Genomic DNA, 18,273 nt, shown 5'->3' with positions numbered 1-18,273 from the left:
GGCTTCCCCTCAAGGCCTTTCACCATCTTTGTTGCCCTCCTTTGGACACTTTCTAACAGCTTTAGATCCTTCTTACACTGTGGTAAAAATTGCACAATACATTCAAAGTGAGGCTGCCCAAGTGCAGAGCAGAGCAGGACAATTCCTTCCCTTGCCCGGCTGGTGATGCTGTGCCTGATGCCCCCAGGACAGGGTTGTCCCTCCTGGCTGCCAGGGCACTGCTGGCTCATGTTCAACTTAACATGGACCAGGACCCCCAGGTCCCTTTCCGTGGCACTGCTTTCCAGCACCTCATTCCCCAGTCTGTCTGTACATCCAGGGTTGCCCCATGCCATTTGCAGAGTCTGGCACTTTTCCTTATTAAACTTTGTGCAGTTAGTGATTGCCCAATCCTCTAATCTGTGGAGGTCTCTCTGCAGGGCCTCCCTGCCTTCGAGGGAATCAGTACAAGACTAACAAGAATAGTCATTCCTATGGGACTAGGAAAACTGTAATTTACAACTATTTAAACAAACTCCAAGAAGGAGAAAAAGTATTGACTGGGAAGAACAAGAAGTACCCAGTGATGGCATATCAAGAATTAACAGAAGAAAAATCACTCCAAACAATTAATTCAAATTGCATTTCCTAGCTATTTCTACATGAAGGAAATAAACCATTCAAGTTCCATACAGAAAAAAATTTTAAAAGGACACAGCTTCTACTGACTAAGATATCCTTGATAAGCATTTTTATAGGTAAGAAAAACAACTTTTTCTAGAAGCTCCTTCTCTTCTTGTATCCTAGGATCAGAATATGCTGCAGTTACAAAGAGACACAAACTATCATGCCTGTACAACATGCCAAGTTCTTACATGGAGCTCTAAGAATCCAGATCACTATAAATTTTATGATTTGTCACTATCGGTATATTTATGCTGTAGACATTATGCCTACTGTAACCATGGTATAAACTAGAGAGGAACTGAACAATTTACTTGTGGAGCAAGCAGAGGCAGTCTAATGTAAGCCAGGAGTTTACTGAGATCTTTCCTTCTCTGTTCCAAATCATGTCGAACCCATGTAAGCAGAGCATTCAGTATAGTTTCTTCATTAGGAATATTCATGTCATCACTTGCTAAAAGTTTAGCAATTTCAGTGGCTGGCAATAACAGAAATTCCTGATTTCTAATTACTTCCATGAAGTTTTCCTGAAAAAGAAAAGTATTTTAATAGAGGCAGCATCATACTTTGAAGACATTTTATGGAACACCTGCTGTGTCCTCCCCTCCTTTCCCTCCCTTCATGCCATCTCTCAGTTGTCCCACTGGAGTACTGATTTGGGAGGAAAAACAAAAAAAAAAGTTTAAGTACTGAATTACTTTCACCCCCGATGATTTCCCCAACTCAATCACTCAGTCCCACAGACAGATGTGCTGAAACAACTAAGGTAAGTGTACAGACAGAGAGAAAGGTTGTGGGTGTTACTATCTTGGCACTGCAAAGTGAAGAAATACTTTCTGAAGTACAATTATAAAGATGCAGAGTTTGTTCCTGTTGTCAAGCAAAGAGCACATACTGCAATAACTGGGCACATGTAGCTGTTTTCATTACTGCTAGAGGAAAATGTGGCAATAAGTTTTCAGAGGAAATAAACAACACTAACAATTTTATTGTTGATGTAAAATAGATTATTTTAAGTTTATTTTGCTACTTCATAGGTTTTACACAATTGATCTGATTTGACTGGGGGGGAGCAAAACATACAAAGAATCCACAATATTACACATGCCTTGCTACACTAACAATATTTTTTCTGATAGGATTCAATCTTCTAATTTTCATCCTGTCATTTCCAGCAACAAATCCTTACTTCAAAACAAGAAATTCATAATATGTAACACATCCTACACTGATATCTGATTACTTCATAATATGAGGATTTGCAGCATATTCTGTAAGGATTCAGATCAGTTTAGGCTGGAATAGGAGCAGAATGTAGAAACACAATCAGCACCATGAACACACAATCAGCACCATTACAGTGAAAAACCTGGATGTAACAGAAAAGGGTCATGTTATTTCTATCCTCTCTCCCCATATACCTTTACAAAGCAAGCAAAAGCAGAAAAGTAAAATCACAACATATTCTTGTCTTTTGGTAGCTCAAACTGCAGCTAAATTCACACTTAAAACTGAGAGTAGCTTCATGATGATAACAATGTTACAAACAATTTATTAAATGCACTGTGGTTTCCTAGATTGCCAGCTAATGGGATGCTGGTTTTAGTCTGCCATCACACACACCTCTAAAACACTTGGAGAACAAAATGTGATAAATCCACAAAGACAGAAGTCTAAGTGGGCCTAACGTGAAAATCAGCCTTAGTGTCTTGTTTAATGATTTAAAAAGAAAGAATTGCATCTGAATAAAAAAACCTGTAGATTAGAAGAACATATTGGAAGGGAAGAAGGATTTTTAGGTCAAAAAAGGGGAGAAAGTCACAAGAAGAAGGAAGAGGTGCACTGCAAAACAGGTCTGAGTTTAGTATTTAAAATGCCAACAAAAACAAAAGTACAGTTTGTCATTATACATGCAACGGGCATCATGATAACAAAACAAAAGAGCTAATACTTCTTTTTTATTGCTTGGTCTAATCTTTCAAAGCTATACCTCAGTACTCCAAAGATACTGACTAATAAAAAAATAAAAAAGCTGACCTAAGAGGAAAAAACTAATTAGGTGTAAATAGTCCATCTAACATGAAAGCCAGACGTATATAAGATGGCTACAAGATTTATAAGGAGAAAGATCAAAGTTACTTACTCCACTCCATGGGTAATTCTGGAAATCAGGAAAATAGCTCAAAATGTTATAGGTGTACATAATTCTACTTGTGGATAGAATTTGGAGAAAACTTTCACATTTAATATCTGAAAATATTTAATATTTCAGAAATTTTCCTACAACAAAGATCCAATTGTCTATACAAAAAAAGTACTTCCAAGTGAGAGCTATAGTAGATTAGAAGGGAGATAGAGTTGTCTTTTCCACTTTAATTAATTTAACTATTTGTATTACAAAATAAAATTTAAACTGAACAAATATATGAATTAAAATCAGTGAATGTAACTGTACCAGTATTCAGAAGCACTACATATCCATTGTGATTTATTTCACTCTGATATTAAATGTCTGGCGGTGAAATTGAATCTCAGAAGTGATCAAAATTATTTCCACAGTTTAAACACACAGTTCACAGGAATTCATATTCCACTGAGTTAATTTGTTTCCACTGGCTGCTTTTTTGTTGGTTCTTTTTCCTAGAGAGTATGTAAGCTGGAGCTGTGCTTTTAGTTTTGCTGAATGAACAGGCAGTGAGCTCTGACAGAGAGAAACATCAACACTTACTACCTTAAACTTTCCAAATTGTCTATCCAGATCACAGGAAGAGGAAGGGGAAAGCACTTGCATGAAAAGTTCCTTTGTCTCTGGAGGCAACAACAAGCTGATCTTGCATAAGTCAATCAGGGATCCTCTCTGGAAAGCTTTTTTCCAACTGGATTTCATCACTTCAACAGCTGTTATGTGTAAAAACCCTGATTTTCTTTCTTGTTGCTTGCAGACCATTGCTTTCTGATGGGAACAAGTTCAATTTCCTCTTGCTCTCATTCTATTTTTAAAGCAGAGACTCCTTTTGAGCAGAGTATCAAAGCATTCCACTGGGAATACAGGCACTCTTTGTCCTATGTCTGTTTTTTTTTATAACCAGAATCTGAAAATTCCTCTTCCTTTACAGACAGAGATTCTGAAGACAAAAAGAAGGAGCCAGTGTATCTCCTAGCATTCTTAACCTCCTCATTAGCCTTTTCTTTCCTTCTTCTTATAGGAACTCTCTGTGGAAGAACAGGATATTTCAGAGAACAAATGGTCTATAGTTTCAACCCCTTGCTTTCTGGTCCTGAATTTCCCAACCTCAAAATCAGCTCCTCAAAGAGCTTGGAAACTTTATCACATAAGTAGCCTGAGGCTTATGTATTAAGCAAGACAGGGGCATGCAGTCGTCATGCTCAATGCTGAGTACTGCTTATTCACATCATAACCTCAAATTCATTCTTCAGCAACTGCAGAGTGATTAATGCTGGTATTCTTAACCACAGATCTGCCTTGGACTTGGCACAGAACAAAAAATATTTAGGAGCACATAAAAAATAAGATGTCATTATGTGTATTTCTAAGTGATACTTAATCCCTACAGTGGGATGCAGTGAGGTGTCCAGTCTCCTTGCCCACTGTGTCAGAAGGATGAAAACCTTGGAGAGCATCAGACACCTGCAGCTTGAGAGGGATTATGACTGCCCAACAGGCAGCTCTAAGCATGAGGCTCTGCTTAAACTCTGAACTTGGGCAACCAAAAAACAAGTGGTGTTTGACTCACAGGATCTGACTGAGAGCAATCAGGAAATGTTGTCTGCTGTCTGCTTCAGTCCACTGGTCAGCTAAGTATGAATTCACTAAGAACTGAGCTATCTGACTTCTTAAGAAACTATTAATAGTCAAACAGCTGTCAGATACCACCTTCCTTACTTCTACTCAGATTTGATGTGTTAAACAATCAACCAACCTAATACTTGCACTGTGTGCAGGTGTTGTTTAGAGTACAGCTATTGTAGCTTGACTTCTCATTGCACTGTTTCTGGATTCCAAAACAGGCTGAGCAGCATGCAGAAACCTATTCACTCTTGACAAGGCAGTGCTGATCCATTGTGCTACACAGGACTGGGGGAACTTGAAAAACAAAAATATCTTAGGTTTTCACAGGTGAAAAGGAAGTGAGTGAGTATTTTCCAAGTCAGTTAATTACTGAGCAGGATATTTTGGACTGCAATTTCAGATGCAAGAATGTAAAATCCTTCTTTTAGGCATTATCACAAACTTTGGTTCTGGCCTTTTATGGACAGAAAGCATTTAAATTTCTCCTCTCTTCAGGCTCCCCACTAACAAAAAAAAAAAAAACCTGTCCTGACTGTTGCAAGAAAAAAAGGACAAATTATCCCTCTTTAATTCTTTCTTCCAAATCATAACTCAATGGTTTTTTGTTACCCAACTACTGCCTTATAGGAGAAAGCAAGTCTAAGTTTGCCACACCTTTTCTTCTGCAAAGCTTCCTAGGTTTCTGTGCTTGGACCCAATCTATTCCTCTATTAATTTTTTTCTTTTTATACATCCATTGCCTTGCTCAGAAATCACACAAATTCTAAAACTAACTTTATCAGAATCTTGTAATACTATCACTGCTCACATACTTTCTGAAGACTTTAGATGAAAATCAAAATGACTTTTTGCTCTGCTTTAAGCATGCATAGCTGATCAACAATGATTACACAGGGACTAACTCGGGCATCATCACACAAAGTTTTGAATGTGTGCTCTTTCTTTTTTAGTTGTAAATCAGAAAGTTAAAATCTGGCTACTGAAGAAGCTACTGACACTTACCTAAAAACCCTTCACTAGTCACCACAGATATTTCATGTTCTGGAAATAACACAGGCTAATTTTTCCTCATCTCAAAGTATTAATTTCCCTTTTGTTTATTTTTTTGTGGAAAAGGATCTATTGGTTTTCACTGAAGGTATACAACCAACTGTTTCAAACAAACAAGATGTCAAAAAGGGGTGTTTGATCTGACTTTGAAGACAGCAATAAAAATGTGCAGAAGGCATTTTGTGCAAAAATGCCATTACAAATTCATTAAAGCAAACAGATACAATACTGGCCAGTCTAATGAAATTCCTAAATTTGTAACTGTATACCCCAAATATTATATATAAACCACAGCAAAACAGGATAACCTTTGCTCAAAAGATATCTTTACTCAGATACATTTCATTATTCCACCAACTCTGTTTTAGAACTGTGATGTGTAAAAATCAGAGTTGCTCTTTATACAGCATTAAATCCACTACTAATCACTTCAGTTCGTGTTTCATTTCATGTATATTGAGGATTTTTAAGCTTAAGTTTGTAATGCCAGTAATCAAACAGCTTTGATAAACTGTTCCCTTCTGTCAAAACAACTTATCAACTGTCAACACAGTAAGCAATAAAGTAATGCAACACTTCAGTCCCTTTACCATAATATACGTGTAATATGAAGAAATGCAACATTCCAATACTTTTTTTTTCACTGATATTTTCCAATGAGTAATGTACTTTACTCAGACAGAAGAACCCTAGTAATAAAGGCAGACCAAATGGGATAACTCACTGATTCATCCTCCAGTTTAAACAAATGCTCATTTCACCTGAATTTCAAACTTCATGTTAAAAGGTATTTTAATGAAGCAGGTAAGATGATTACAAACTTATTACATGTTCATAAAAACCTTTAAAACAGACAAGTTGTTTTACTTGTAAAAATATTAAATGGCAATCAGGGTTTTTTTTCTGTCAAAGAAAAACTTATAGAAAATAATGTGTGAAATAAAATTTAATAATTTTATACTATTCAGTACCTTCTAGTACAAGTACTTTAAAAGAACCAGAACTATAAACTGTACTAAGTATAATCCCACACTGTTCTATGCAGCCTGATACAGCATAAAAATAATTCCTTCTTTAAACAAAGAGAATTTTGCCAGCTACTACAGGTGTACTTAACCTTTACATTCTAATACTTCTTAATGGAAAGAGCATCAAGTAGCTAGCACTTACTGGTGTTGAACATTTTCTTTTTTCGAACAGCTTTTAAACAAATGATATTACTTGGGGATTTATTTTAATTGAAGATTCAATTGGACTAGACATTTCAATGCAGTTTCCATAGCAACATTCATTTCAAAATAAAGAAGCTTCTTCTCTATTACTCATTATTACTAAAATTCAATTTAATGTCTCTGTTGGAACTAAACAACATTAAAAGAGGCCTTGGGAAAAATTCATCTAGCACAACTAATTAGTTTTGAAAATGGCTTTTTAAAATCCACCTAATTTGAATTTCATTCACATCAAAGCCTTAAAAGCAACAATTTTGCCACCGAAGTAAACACCCAAAAGGCACAGAACTATTTTTCTCTGGTCTGAACAAAAGATAGGTGCTGCAAAAGAATAGCTTTTAGAAAGTTCACAGCCTGTATTTTCTGGAAGTCATGAATTGCCAATACTAAGATTGGAATGCCAACATTCCCCTTTAAGGATGCATTAGTCTAATAATTCTTAATATTCTAATATTGGCAGTTCATTTATAAAGGACATGACAATAGCCCAGACTGAAATACAAAAAGAACAAGTAGATCAGAGGAGGGAGTTTCTCTTTTTACATATTTTTTGTATCACTGGTCTCACTCAACATAAATTCTAATACTCCTCAAAGGCATAAGCCACATTTACTTTACTGTTTCATTGCACATTCTACCTAACTGCAATCTCCTTATTTTTGTTTGTGCAATAATGAAGACAGAAACTAGAAACATGTAAGTTACAATCTGCACATTACTTATTGATCTGCCTCAGTAAATTTGTGTGTTCATGATATTAAATATGTGAGAGATCCAGTCACTGCAGAAGAACATTTCCTTGTATATGAAAAAAACCCTATCTTAAACTGCTATACATACTAAACTAAATTAATTTAAGCCAAGAAAAAGTATTTTTTTAAAATGCTTTTAAACCAGCTAAACCTAAGGCAGCAAGAGGAAAAGCCATGGGTTTCTAATACTAATTACAAGACATAAATTACAATTCTTAGATCTAAGCCAATAACTTAATGGCAAGGTAATGCCATGTCACATAAGCAAATTAAGTACTATATTCATTCCCATATCTCTTATGCAGTGTCTACATGCCCTCATTCAGATCCCAAGAGCTTACTTAGGCAACATTTCATTAACAAGTGAGCAAAATGTATCACAAAACTGTAAAGAGCAGATGAACTGACTTGCTTCAGAGGTAGTTCTTCTGCCTTCTTCTGATAACTTTACTAAAACACACTCGTGAGAAGTAAAAAAAAAGAACATTTTGTATTAAAATAAAAAGATGACTTAAGCAGATGAAGTTTACTTAAGTTGGCAAGTCTGAATTTCTACAAGTTAACTCAAAAATATAATTGGCAAATTTGTATTTAGCCACATATTACCTAGCCTAAGATTAAATTCTTTGATGCCTGACATCCAATTGCTAAGTTATTAAGAATAATGCTTAATCTATATTGCTAAAAGCCCACATTCATATCCCAAGTATATCTTAGAACCTGATTACTCCACTTTTTTACAAAAAAGGAACTCTACACTTCCATGTAGTAATATTTTATTTTGGAATAGGTGATAGCAGCTTGCCCACTATGAAGTCGGTAGTTTTTGACTGTCAGAAAGAAGAACAAGCTTTTGAAATATTTTATTAAATGCATACCCCACAATCCCATTTCTGTTACAAGGCATTTATGCTTGTGTATTTCCTTCCTCTAAACCAGCAACTTTGCAGCTATTTTGTCATTTTTCATCATGGGAACATATGAGCATTCTTGTTTGAAAACAATGAAGGCTTTCTGGAGGAAAAACATTAGTACTATATTTAGGAAAACTTTCTGTATTTTCCCTACTTAAAGCAGATGATACTTAATGTAACAACATACCATAGTGTAATTGTGAGCCACCTTGTGCAAGTCAGTGCAACCCTGTGCATCAGCAAAAGATCGAATTCCAAGGCAGTTGGACGGGTGAAGCTGCTTCATTAGGAATTTACAGCATGCTTCTACCACCTGAGAGAGCTGAAGAAGGCAAGCTGTAGACAACAGGCACTCAATGTTATCTTCTTTTAATTCAAGGCGACCTAGTAACATCAAAAAGAAAATCACATTAATTTGCTCTTATAATCCTACAAATTCCCTAAAACCCCAAGGCGATAGAATTATTTACAGATTATATGATAGAATAAAAGGCTTAGTAAACATCACCCTCAGCATTAGGTAACTAATAGTTTTCAAAATTAGGATCTACAATGATGTAAGGAAAGGGAACCCTAATGAGATTCCTTTTTTTGTCAGTCATGATACATTTAATAGATTCACATAATTTGTTAACTAACTGAATGTAGTATTATCAGAGGAATAATATCAGGTTGTCTCAGGTAACAGCAACGAGACCTACTTGCTGTCTACAGCTTTCTCACCAGGGAAGGGGAGGGGAAGGCACTGATCTCTCCTCTTTGCTGACTGGTGACAGGACCTGGGGGAATGGTCTGAAGGGGGTTAGGAAAAGGTTCCTTTTCCATGAGGAAAAGTTTATTCCTCCAGAGGGTGGTGGGGCACTGGAACACGCTCCCCAAGGAAGCGGTCACAGCACCAAGCCTGGCAAAGCTCAAGCAGCATTTGGAAAACACTCTGGGACATATGGTGTGATTGTTGGGGTGTTCTGAGCAGGGTCAGGAGTTAGACTTTGAGAATCTTTGTAGGCTGCTTTCAACTCAGGACTTTCTATGATTTATTTTCATTTATTTATAAGAATTTAAATATTGTGAGTAATTTGTAAAGAGCATTTGAAATCTAGTAATGGAATACAATACTCACAAGAGGACAATTCATTAGATGAAATTCCAATTTTCACTTCAATTACCTGTATATGCATATTGAACCAGAGCCCACAATGCCTTTGGCTCCACACCTTCCATCTTGATTTCTTCCTGTCTTGCTTCCCTTACATCATTAGTGAACATTGCTGCAAAGTAGTCCGAAACAGAGGAGAGAACCAATCTGAATACCACATGCAGCAGAAAAGGAGAGAAACAGAAAAAAAGAAAAAAACCTTAGTCAACCTGATGTTTGTTAATTTATGAGTCATTACTTTGCCCTTTGAAGAAACACTGTAGTGAGAAAAACATTTAAAAATTGACAAAGTGCTCCATGCTCTAATTTGTCTCTATGAATAATGAAGTACTGATACTAAACCTACATTTGCTACTGATCTAAACTAATTACCCTTTCAAAGTTCAATGACTTTTAATGGCCAACACAGACATAAATACCCCCAAAATCCATATAAATTGGAAATGAAGTATAAATATACATTATTAAAATAAAATTGAATTTATTTTCATTTATATTATGTTAGCTATTTTTTAAATGTTAAAGAATGACTTACCAGTCCTTTTCAAAGTGCTTTAAAATGCTTTTACTCTTGGTGCACACGTATACATTCAATGGTGTATATGTGTCCACCAAGACAAAACTTGTCACAGTAAATGTGGAGATAATACATAGTAATCTCTTTTCTGGGTATCTATTTAGCCTTTTCCAATAATCCTGACTGTTTTACTGTGTAAGTAAATGTCTATTTACTATGTAAGTAAATGGACATTTCTTTGGATTATTGATTGTAAAACACTCATTACAAATAATAATGCCACTGCAACATGTGCAAGAATGTCTCAGTATGTGTTCAGAGACTGGGGTAAAAGAGAAAATTATATGAGGCAGGAATAGGAAACCTACCATAACTATTCAGGAGGAATAAGAGACCTCCAGGAATGGCCTTGTGGCTTGGATCAATTTCTGGATCAAACCCAGCCTACTGCAAATATATTAAACAGTCCATATGCATACATTCAATTAATCTAATACCTCAGGTGGTTTATGCTGTGCTGAATCATTATACTGGTGTGTTAAAATGGCAGAGGTCAGGAACCACAAAACAGAGTGAAACTAAATGAAAAGGTGAGCACCAGCGGTTAGGGGAGAATTTACAGGTACATATACATAGTAATGAAATACAAGGAGCAGTCTCTTAGTTAATTAACGGCAAAGTAATAAAATTTTGATTAATTAATCTCACAATATATTCTTGTGAATTTTCTAATCACTGACCATTTTGTCAGGCTTACAGACTTACAGAAAAAAAAAGGTAATTTTTTTTCTAGCTGCTGGGGCCACAGAGTAGAGTTACAATTGCACAGAAAAAGATTAATTTTATTTTAACATCTTGTATGATTGAAGTTTTGTCAAAAGAAACAAAGTTCTGTTCTTTTAAAGAAAAATTAAATTCTGTTATTGAAATATGAGAATTATTCTGTAGCTGACTAGCTAAGAAAAATTAGAACTTTCTGCCAACATATGGCCCAGGCATCACTTCTAGGCATTTTAACCTCACGTTTAATGAAATCTGCATTTAAATAAAAATACTGCCTCCCAGAGATCTGCAGAAGTAGAGTAAATTAGAGAGTACATTCATGTAAATATCAAGGGAGAATTTCTGCAACTGCTTTTGATGCTAGAGTGAGATGACAAGACCAGATTTCTATGTTCAAAACAGGGGTTCTCACTGGAAGGGAAAGTGGTTTGAATAACCCAAATATCTCTGCAGGTCTAATTCAGAATTTAAAAAGGCAAAACAACCAACTCAACATATTCACATCTGACAGTTCTGACTTGGAACTTCTACACAGAACAGAACTTGAAAAAGACAGGTCTTCTGCAATGGGAAACAGAACTTAATACTTAATCATATCAGAGTTTGGAAGGTTTTTTTTTTTCTTTTTTTTTCTTCCCCCAACAATGCAACTGGACTAGGTAGCTGCACTATTATTTAGAACACTGGACTGTATACATTTTAGAAACAACTGCTGAAGAAATGCCAAAAAATAACACGAGGGTCCCAATGCCTTCTATCAGAGGTCTGATATCAACAAATTTCTCCCTGTAATTTCCAGACCCCAAGAGTCCTCCAAAGGAAATTAACAGAAATGTAATCCATTTACTATTTTTGTAAACATGTTCATGAGGAAGTATACATGCTTCACAGTGGTGCTTTCCTGAGGGTGAGTTGAATATGCTGACAGAGGATGTGAAGTCCACATCTAGTTTAATACAGGTAATTTGAAAAAGCACAAATTATATGGAGAGCAATTTTGCAACAATTTCCCAATTGAAAAGCCTGAAATTTCACACTTTTCTCTTAATTCAACTAATTTAGAAAAAAAATGTTCTTCCAAAGAAAGAAATGGGATTAAACTATACAGTGACAATGCATCAAGATGACACTGAACTAGGATAAAAGACAACCAAGGCAGACTTTCAGCCAACTGGCCTTTTCTTTTTCCCACTAGTCAATAAAAATCAATTAATGCTATACACATGTGATTTGATATTCACTTGTCACTAAATACTGACAAAATCTGAGTGGTTGTAGTACTTTTTTTTGTTCCTACAGGAGACTCCAAGGCTACTGATGTCTTTAATTTCAGCGGTTTGTAATGATCCAAAATTGGAAAAATCTACCATGACAGCTTAATAGATTTTGAAGAGTTTTCCACTGAGAGCCAGTAAAATATGTAGCACCCTTTAAAATCTGTACTTGTTGGAACTGCCACAAACTTCCTCATCTAGAAAGTTTTCTAGGTCATCACAGCAATTACTATGTAAAATGATGACAGCTACCAAACCTGGCAATTTACAGGTTTAGTATCTCTAAACCGTCCAGAATGGAGTGGCGCTGCTTAAGATCTGAAAGATAAAAGGGAGTCTTCCTAGGCAGCTCCTTGTTTGTGGCTGTGTAACAGCTGAAAACTGTCCTTGGAAACTCACTACCAGCATTCACTGAAGTTGTAAGGTGATACTGAAGAGTTCAGGCTCTTTCAAACAAGCTTTCTAAACCCTAGAGAACATAAGATTCCACTTGTCTTCTTTTCTTAAGTTCCATCTCTTTTGTATTTCAATCTTTTAGTGTCAACAGAAAGACAGACAATGGCTTGGTTTAAAGCATGTGGAGCAGGCTTTAAATGACCTCTGGGCAGGAATTTACACATATTTCCCTTTTCTTACATGAATGTTCTTATCAGGGGGTTATTACCAAACAAAATAAGCGTTTATTATGGATATAGCAGTTAGCTGAGTGTAATAAATATTAACATAATAAATGACAGACATCTGAAATTGCAGTGGACACAAAATAAGCATGTATTGAAAAACTTAATTTAAGTAAATAAATCAAAGCATCCAAAATTTCTTTATGTAACTGCAAGCTGAAGTAGTGGGAACATAATAAATTTCTTCCTAGTGGAGAATGGTCCTCTTTTCCTACTTGCTTCTTGATTTTGTAAATAAGATTTTAGCTATAATTTCAGCACAGAAAAAGAAGATAAACACTTTTGGAACAATAGAGAATTCCATATTCAGAAAAATCATGACTATATGCGATGCTTTTATTTGTAGTAGACTTGTAGCCTGAATTCTTTAAATAGATAGAAAACCTCTCCGAATTTCACAGTAATGCTTATTACCAAGGCAGACACCAAACTCATGTCTCTTTTCTCTAAAAATATGTCATGCACCTCACAACATTCAAAAAGTAGAAAATTACAATTTTAAAAATACAGGAATTATTAAAAGTGCCAAGTTCAAAACTGAAAATATGAATACTCCTCTCTATATATGAGTGTGATTAATAGTAATAATGAAGAATGTTCTTTCTTACCAGCTCTATGTGACCACATACTATGAAAAACTCTTATCTTTCTTATGAAAAAATAAAGGAAAACAAATATGTCCAGTAAGCGAACTTTCTATTTTCTTACTCAGAATGCCAAGCCATTAAGCTAAGATGTATTTAATACATATTTTGTTGCTTATTAAGACTCAAGACAAAATAATCACTGGTTTTCTGAATGCACTGATGGATCCAGCCTGCAGTCAATGCCAATGCAGTCAAAAAAGTTAGAATTTGTATGGAGGCAGCAAAAAATGCTACAGAAGTTTTTTCTCATAACATTGGCTACTACAAGTACATAAAGGCAGTCATCTTATTGAATTTCTATAAAACTTATATGAAATTTAAGATTTTCATATTTATCTTTCCCACTATGAAAAAAAGTCAGTTTTCAGTGAGATACTTTGGATCTACTGAAATGAAGACTGCATTTACTGCTATGTTTCTCTGTGAAAACAAAATAGAGAAAGAACTTGTTATGCAAAAGGCAAAGCTTCTTTTTAAGTTGCTCCAACATTATAAAGTGAACAGGAGAGAATCATAAACCTCCCACTTCCTGCTACAAGCACCAAGTGTGCTTCTTTGGCTTTAACTTTCATGCATATTCAACACAGAATATACCAATTACAGCAAGATATTTCTCCTCAGAAGAGAAGTCCAGAACAAATAACAGGTAGTAGCAGCATATGCCTCATGCACTACAGAAATAGATACAATAGCACAAACTGGAGAAGTGAAGTCAGTTCTCTAAAAAAATGAGAAACAAGCATGAACCACATTAAAGGACTTTTAAGGGTGTTGTCTATCCATTTATTTCATTGCAAATAGAATCTTCCAGTCCTCACAAGATATTCACAGTTGTCCTCTGCATCCTTTCTGCACATTTCTATTTATTACATAAGCCACTGTCCAAACACGTATTGCAAAGGGGTTGGTTACCTTAACTCCACAAGGAAGTAAAATGATTTCCTTATTATAATCACTATTTTTTCCTGTTTACAGCACTCCAAATTTTTTTGACCCTGAATTACTTGAGCATGCGCCCACTAGGGGTGTGTGTATTCCCTGTTTTCATCTGATACATTCTTTACACAGGGTCAAAACAACACAGTTTAGTAACTAATTTGAGCATTTAATAAAATGAAGTCTCCGAGAACAACAGCAAGCTATGGTTTAAAAGACTCCCTGATTCTCAAGTCAGTTCCCATCCCCATGCTGTCTTTCCCTCAGCTAAATCAGCACAACAGTGTGGACAATATCCAAATAAAAGCAGAAATCTGGCTTTTTAAGGAAAGTTCCAACTCCAAACCAGCAACATCTTCCCATCTTTTTATTACTATTACAGCATTGAGCTGCAGTTTCACTGTGTGAGTAGGAATCAGCAATGGAAAACAGGAATGCTTTAGGATGCCATTTCTGTTTAGACCTCAACTTAGGAAACCACAGCTTACTTATACCTATGTTCCTATCCAAATTACAACTTCTGTGCATTAAATACCGTAATGTGCTTCAGTTACACACGCCCATGTTTTGCAATCTTTGGTATTTTCCTAGATTTTAAGTGGCATACATATGATCTGTTGATTAAACAGATGACAGAGAGGATAATGTTTGAACTAATTTAGACACCTAATACCGGCAGTGTTCAGAAGTCTCCTGCCAAAGGACTCTTCTTACTATGGGAACAAAAAACCTTTGTGTGAACAAAAGACCATCCTTACTGATAATTGTGACTCCAATAACATAATTGCTAGTACAAATAAATAATTAAAACATAATTAAAAGTAAGAAAAAAATTACATTATTCTATGGTAAAGAAACCACTACAATTTATAATATTCTAGGAGAGTTCTTGGGACTTCTGGGGGAAGTGTATGTATGTATGTACTTATGATATTATGCAAATATCATAAGTATGCTTGGAAACAAAAAGAACCTAAATAATTTTATTTTGTATTGCATACAACAGAAAAATTAACTTTTAGTTCCCAAATAAATGTTAAAAAACATGAAGGCAGCATGTTCAAAATATTCCGAATTGTTTAGAATGTTCTGACTTTTTTTTAACATTTTGAAGGTGCATTTGTAAATAATTATGAAGTTATTTCAAATTATAATAAACTTACCTGTGAGCTGGAATTCTACGATCACCAGCAACTAACACCACATCACACAGCTGATTGTGTCTAAGATAATTCTCCATCTTTTTAAAAGTTTGTTCAGCATGGTTGAGAGCCTGAAAAAATTCATCTGAGGTACAGGGCTCCATTGTTTGACAAGGTGATAAGGTGTGACTGCTGTTGGAGGTTCTGCTGAAGACAATAACAGAAATCTTAGTTCGCACAATATTCAGGTGAAATTTTATCTACAAATTTTTAAATATGTAATTTAAAAGCTGATATGCATGATTTGTTTTCATATACATTCCCTTGCTATTTCATTTTTCTTCATATTTTCTTTAAACCTTCAAACCTAATCTAGATCCTTGTGGAAAAAGTATGATCATTTAATGTTGTACTCTTCAATTAAGTGACACACAGAGATCAGCCCAGCAATTTTATCTGTAGCACTGTCAGATGGTTAAGGAAGAACATCCACCCAGGCCCTTCAAAGTGAAAAAGTAATGGAAAAATGGCAATAAGGAGCCAAACCCCTCCCTGCCACTTATGTTTCACACTTAACCTAGGGTGGCTAGAACAAAACTCAGCTAATAAAAGCATATGGGCATGCAGGGGAAAAAAACCACAAACACATTGATACACCACCACTCCTTGTGTCTGATATGAGATCTAGCACATCAAAAGTCAAAGCAAGGGTATATGGGGAGAAAAATTATTCCTGTCTGTATACACAAAGACAGAAGATTGGGAAAAAACAGGAACAGAGAAAATGTTGAAGGAATGCATGGCCTTAGGACATAAAGGAAATGAATCCTAATTATGTACATTGTGGAAAAATTATGTACACTTTCTTGCTCACAGTTCTTTAACTGACTACTGCCTAGTTTTCAACAATGCAGGCAACTTATAAAATACTCTGGATCTACCATAACATTTGGAAGGATGTGGTTTCAGAAGATCTGCATCCCGACCCCTGCTTCCACAAAGTCATCATGAACTGAGCAGCAAGCCTGGGGCTAAATCCACCACAAAATTTATCTCACTCTTTGGTGTAGGATAGTCATTTCAAGAGAGAGCTCCTCAAAACCAAAGTCTAAATTTCCAACAGAAGATTTTCTGTAAAGGGGAACTTTGTGGTTTGGTATTGGGTTTTGTTGTATGTTTTGTTTTTGAGGTTATTTTTCATGTACCCAGGTAGCTAAAAAAGTCAAGCAGTTTGGTATTTAATTCAGAGCTAAATCTAACAATGGATCAGAAATGAGATACCTGCCTACTGATTTCCCTTGGGAGACTTTATGTTAAATGTTCTTGCGGAAGCTGTGGTTAGCCATTTATTTATGTGTCAACTTTTTCCCTGCTCCCCGTAGCCCAGGAGTCACTTATTCTGTTCCACCACCGGCCCTCTAACAGGTTGGAACAAGTATTCTTTGTGGCTATTTTGGAAACTGAATCAGGGGCTCATACAAAGATGTAACCATGTAACCATGGACAACATTATATTGGCCAGCTGGGTGGCATTCTCAAGGGAATGAGCAAGAAGTACTCAGTAAAAGCAACTCTTTAACCAGCAGCCCTGAAAAACAAAACCAGAAGCGGAATGAGGAGGTCGCTTGTCAACACACAAATACTTGGGAAATTTTTCTGTATCTCCCTATCACAATTTAGCATTTCTCAATTTGGTTAATATATTGTGATTTTTCCTGGTTTGTTTTGTTGTTTATTTGAACTATATATTAACTCATATTCTTCAAAGTAACTCCATTCATAACATTTTTTTTTAATTACATGATATCAGAATTTTATTTACACTACAACCTTACAAAGTGTTTTGCAGATAGAATGGAAGAAACAACAAAGAAAAAAGCTTTCCAAGCCAGCATTTGCTGGATCACAACCTCACTGGAGCTATTGCCAGCTTCAAACCTGCATGTTTTCCACACAGAACTCAGTCATCACTCTCGTTCAATACGGAAAAATAATTGCAGTGGTGTCTGTTTTCCAGTACTCACAATAAAGCATGACACAAGAGAGTCAAGTCCAGTTCTTTCTCTCATCTAAAGATAATCCCATACCTGTCCTCTACTAACTTACAAACCATTTTCCATAATGAAGGTGAAAGAAAGACTAAGCTTCAGTGGTCCATAAAGAGAACATGAAAGAGACAGTCTAATAATTACAGTATTTGCAAAAATTAAAAAAAGAATTCCGAAAGTACTTATACCCTCAAAGGTCAGTGAGACTGAGGTGAAAAAGAAGACTTATCAAAGGATTCTGTAGCTCGAAAACTCAGGGCGGGGAAGCAGACAGATTGGAAGTTACAACATATTAACTCCAAGACAGATCAATACAGAGCAATACTTCAGAGCTGCTACCACATGGTACATTCAGACTTTGTCTTTAAATAATTGCAGACATTTTACTAAACTGTTCAAGGTCAGCACACAGCTGATGAATTCTGGAATCCTGCTTGTATTTAATGTTCAAATATAAATATACATCATATGTATTTTAGTACATTTCCCTACCTCAATCTACAATAAAATAATTACAGTATTTTAGTGCATACATGGATGAAATGAACCAGATACAGCATTCTGCACACTAGGGACGCTCTAGGCATTTTTAGCTTTATCTCCACCATGCCTTCAAGGTTTGTAGATTGCTGCTAAGGCACCACAAAAAAAAGTTAAGAAAAACAAAA

The 18,273-nt window shown here is 35.6% G+C and overlaps 1 protein-coding gene across 6 annotated transcripts in view; it reads right to left on the bottom strand.

The window, feature by feature from the left end:
- Positions 1–18,273, bottom strand: part of KLHL5 (kelch like family member 5) — a 47,801-nt gene that overhangs the window by 14,100 nt on the left and 15,428 nt on the right. For 2 of the 6 annotated variants that reach the window (XM_021533175.4, XM_021533172.3), the window contains 4 exons: positions 15,579–15,764; positions 9,589–9,725; positions 8,610–8,806; positions 978–1,190 (listed from right to left, as the gene is read on the bottom strand). In XM_021533175.4, the coding sequence (XP_021388850.1) occupies positions 978–1,190; positions 8,610–8,806; positions 9,589–9,725; positions 15,579–15,721 (690 nt within the window). In that variant the 5' untranslated portion in view covers positions 15,722–15,764. The remainder of the gene's footprint in view (positions 1–977; positions 1,191–8,609; positions 8,807–9,588; positions 9,726–15,578; positions 15,765–18,273) is intronic. The other 4 variants (XM_021533176.4, XM_021533173.4, XM_021533174.4 and 1 more) reach the window with 3 other exon arrangements.

Source organism: Lonchura striata, chromosome 4 (assembly GCF_050655825.1).
Source record: "Lonchura striata isolate lonStrDom1 chromosome 4, ASM5065582v1, whole genome shotgun sequence".
Classification (NCBI taxonomy): domain Eukaryota; kingdom Metazoa; phylum Chordata; class Aves; order Passeriformes; family Estrildidae; genus Lonchura; species Lonchura striata.
The sequence above is the reverse complement of the archived record's forward strand: the minus strand, read 5'-3'. Positions and strand labels throughout refer to the sequence as shown.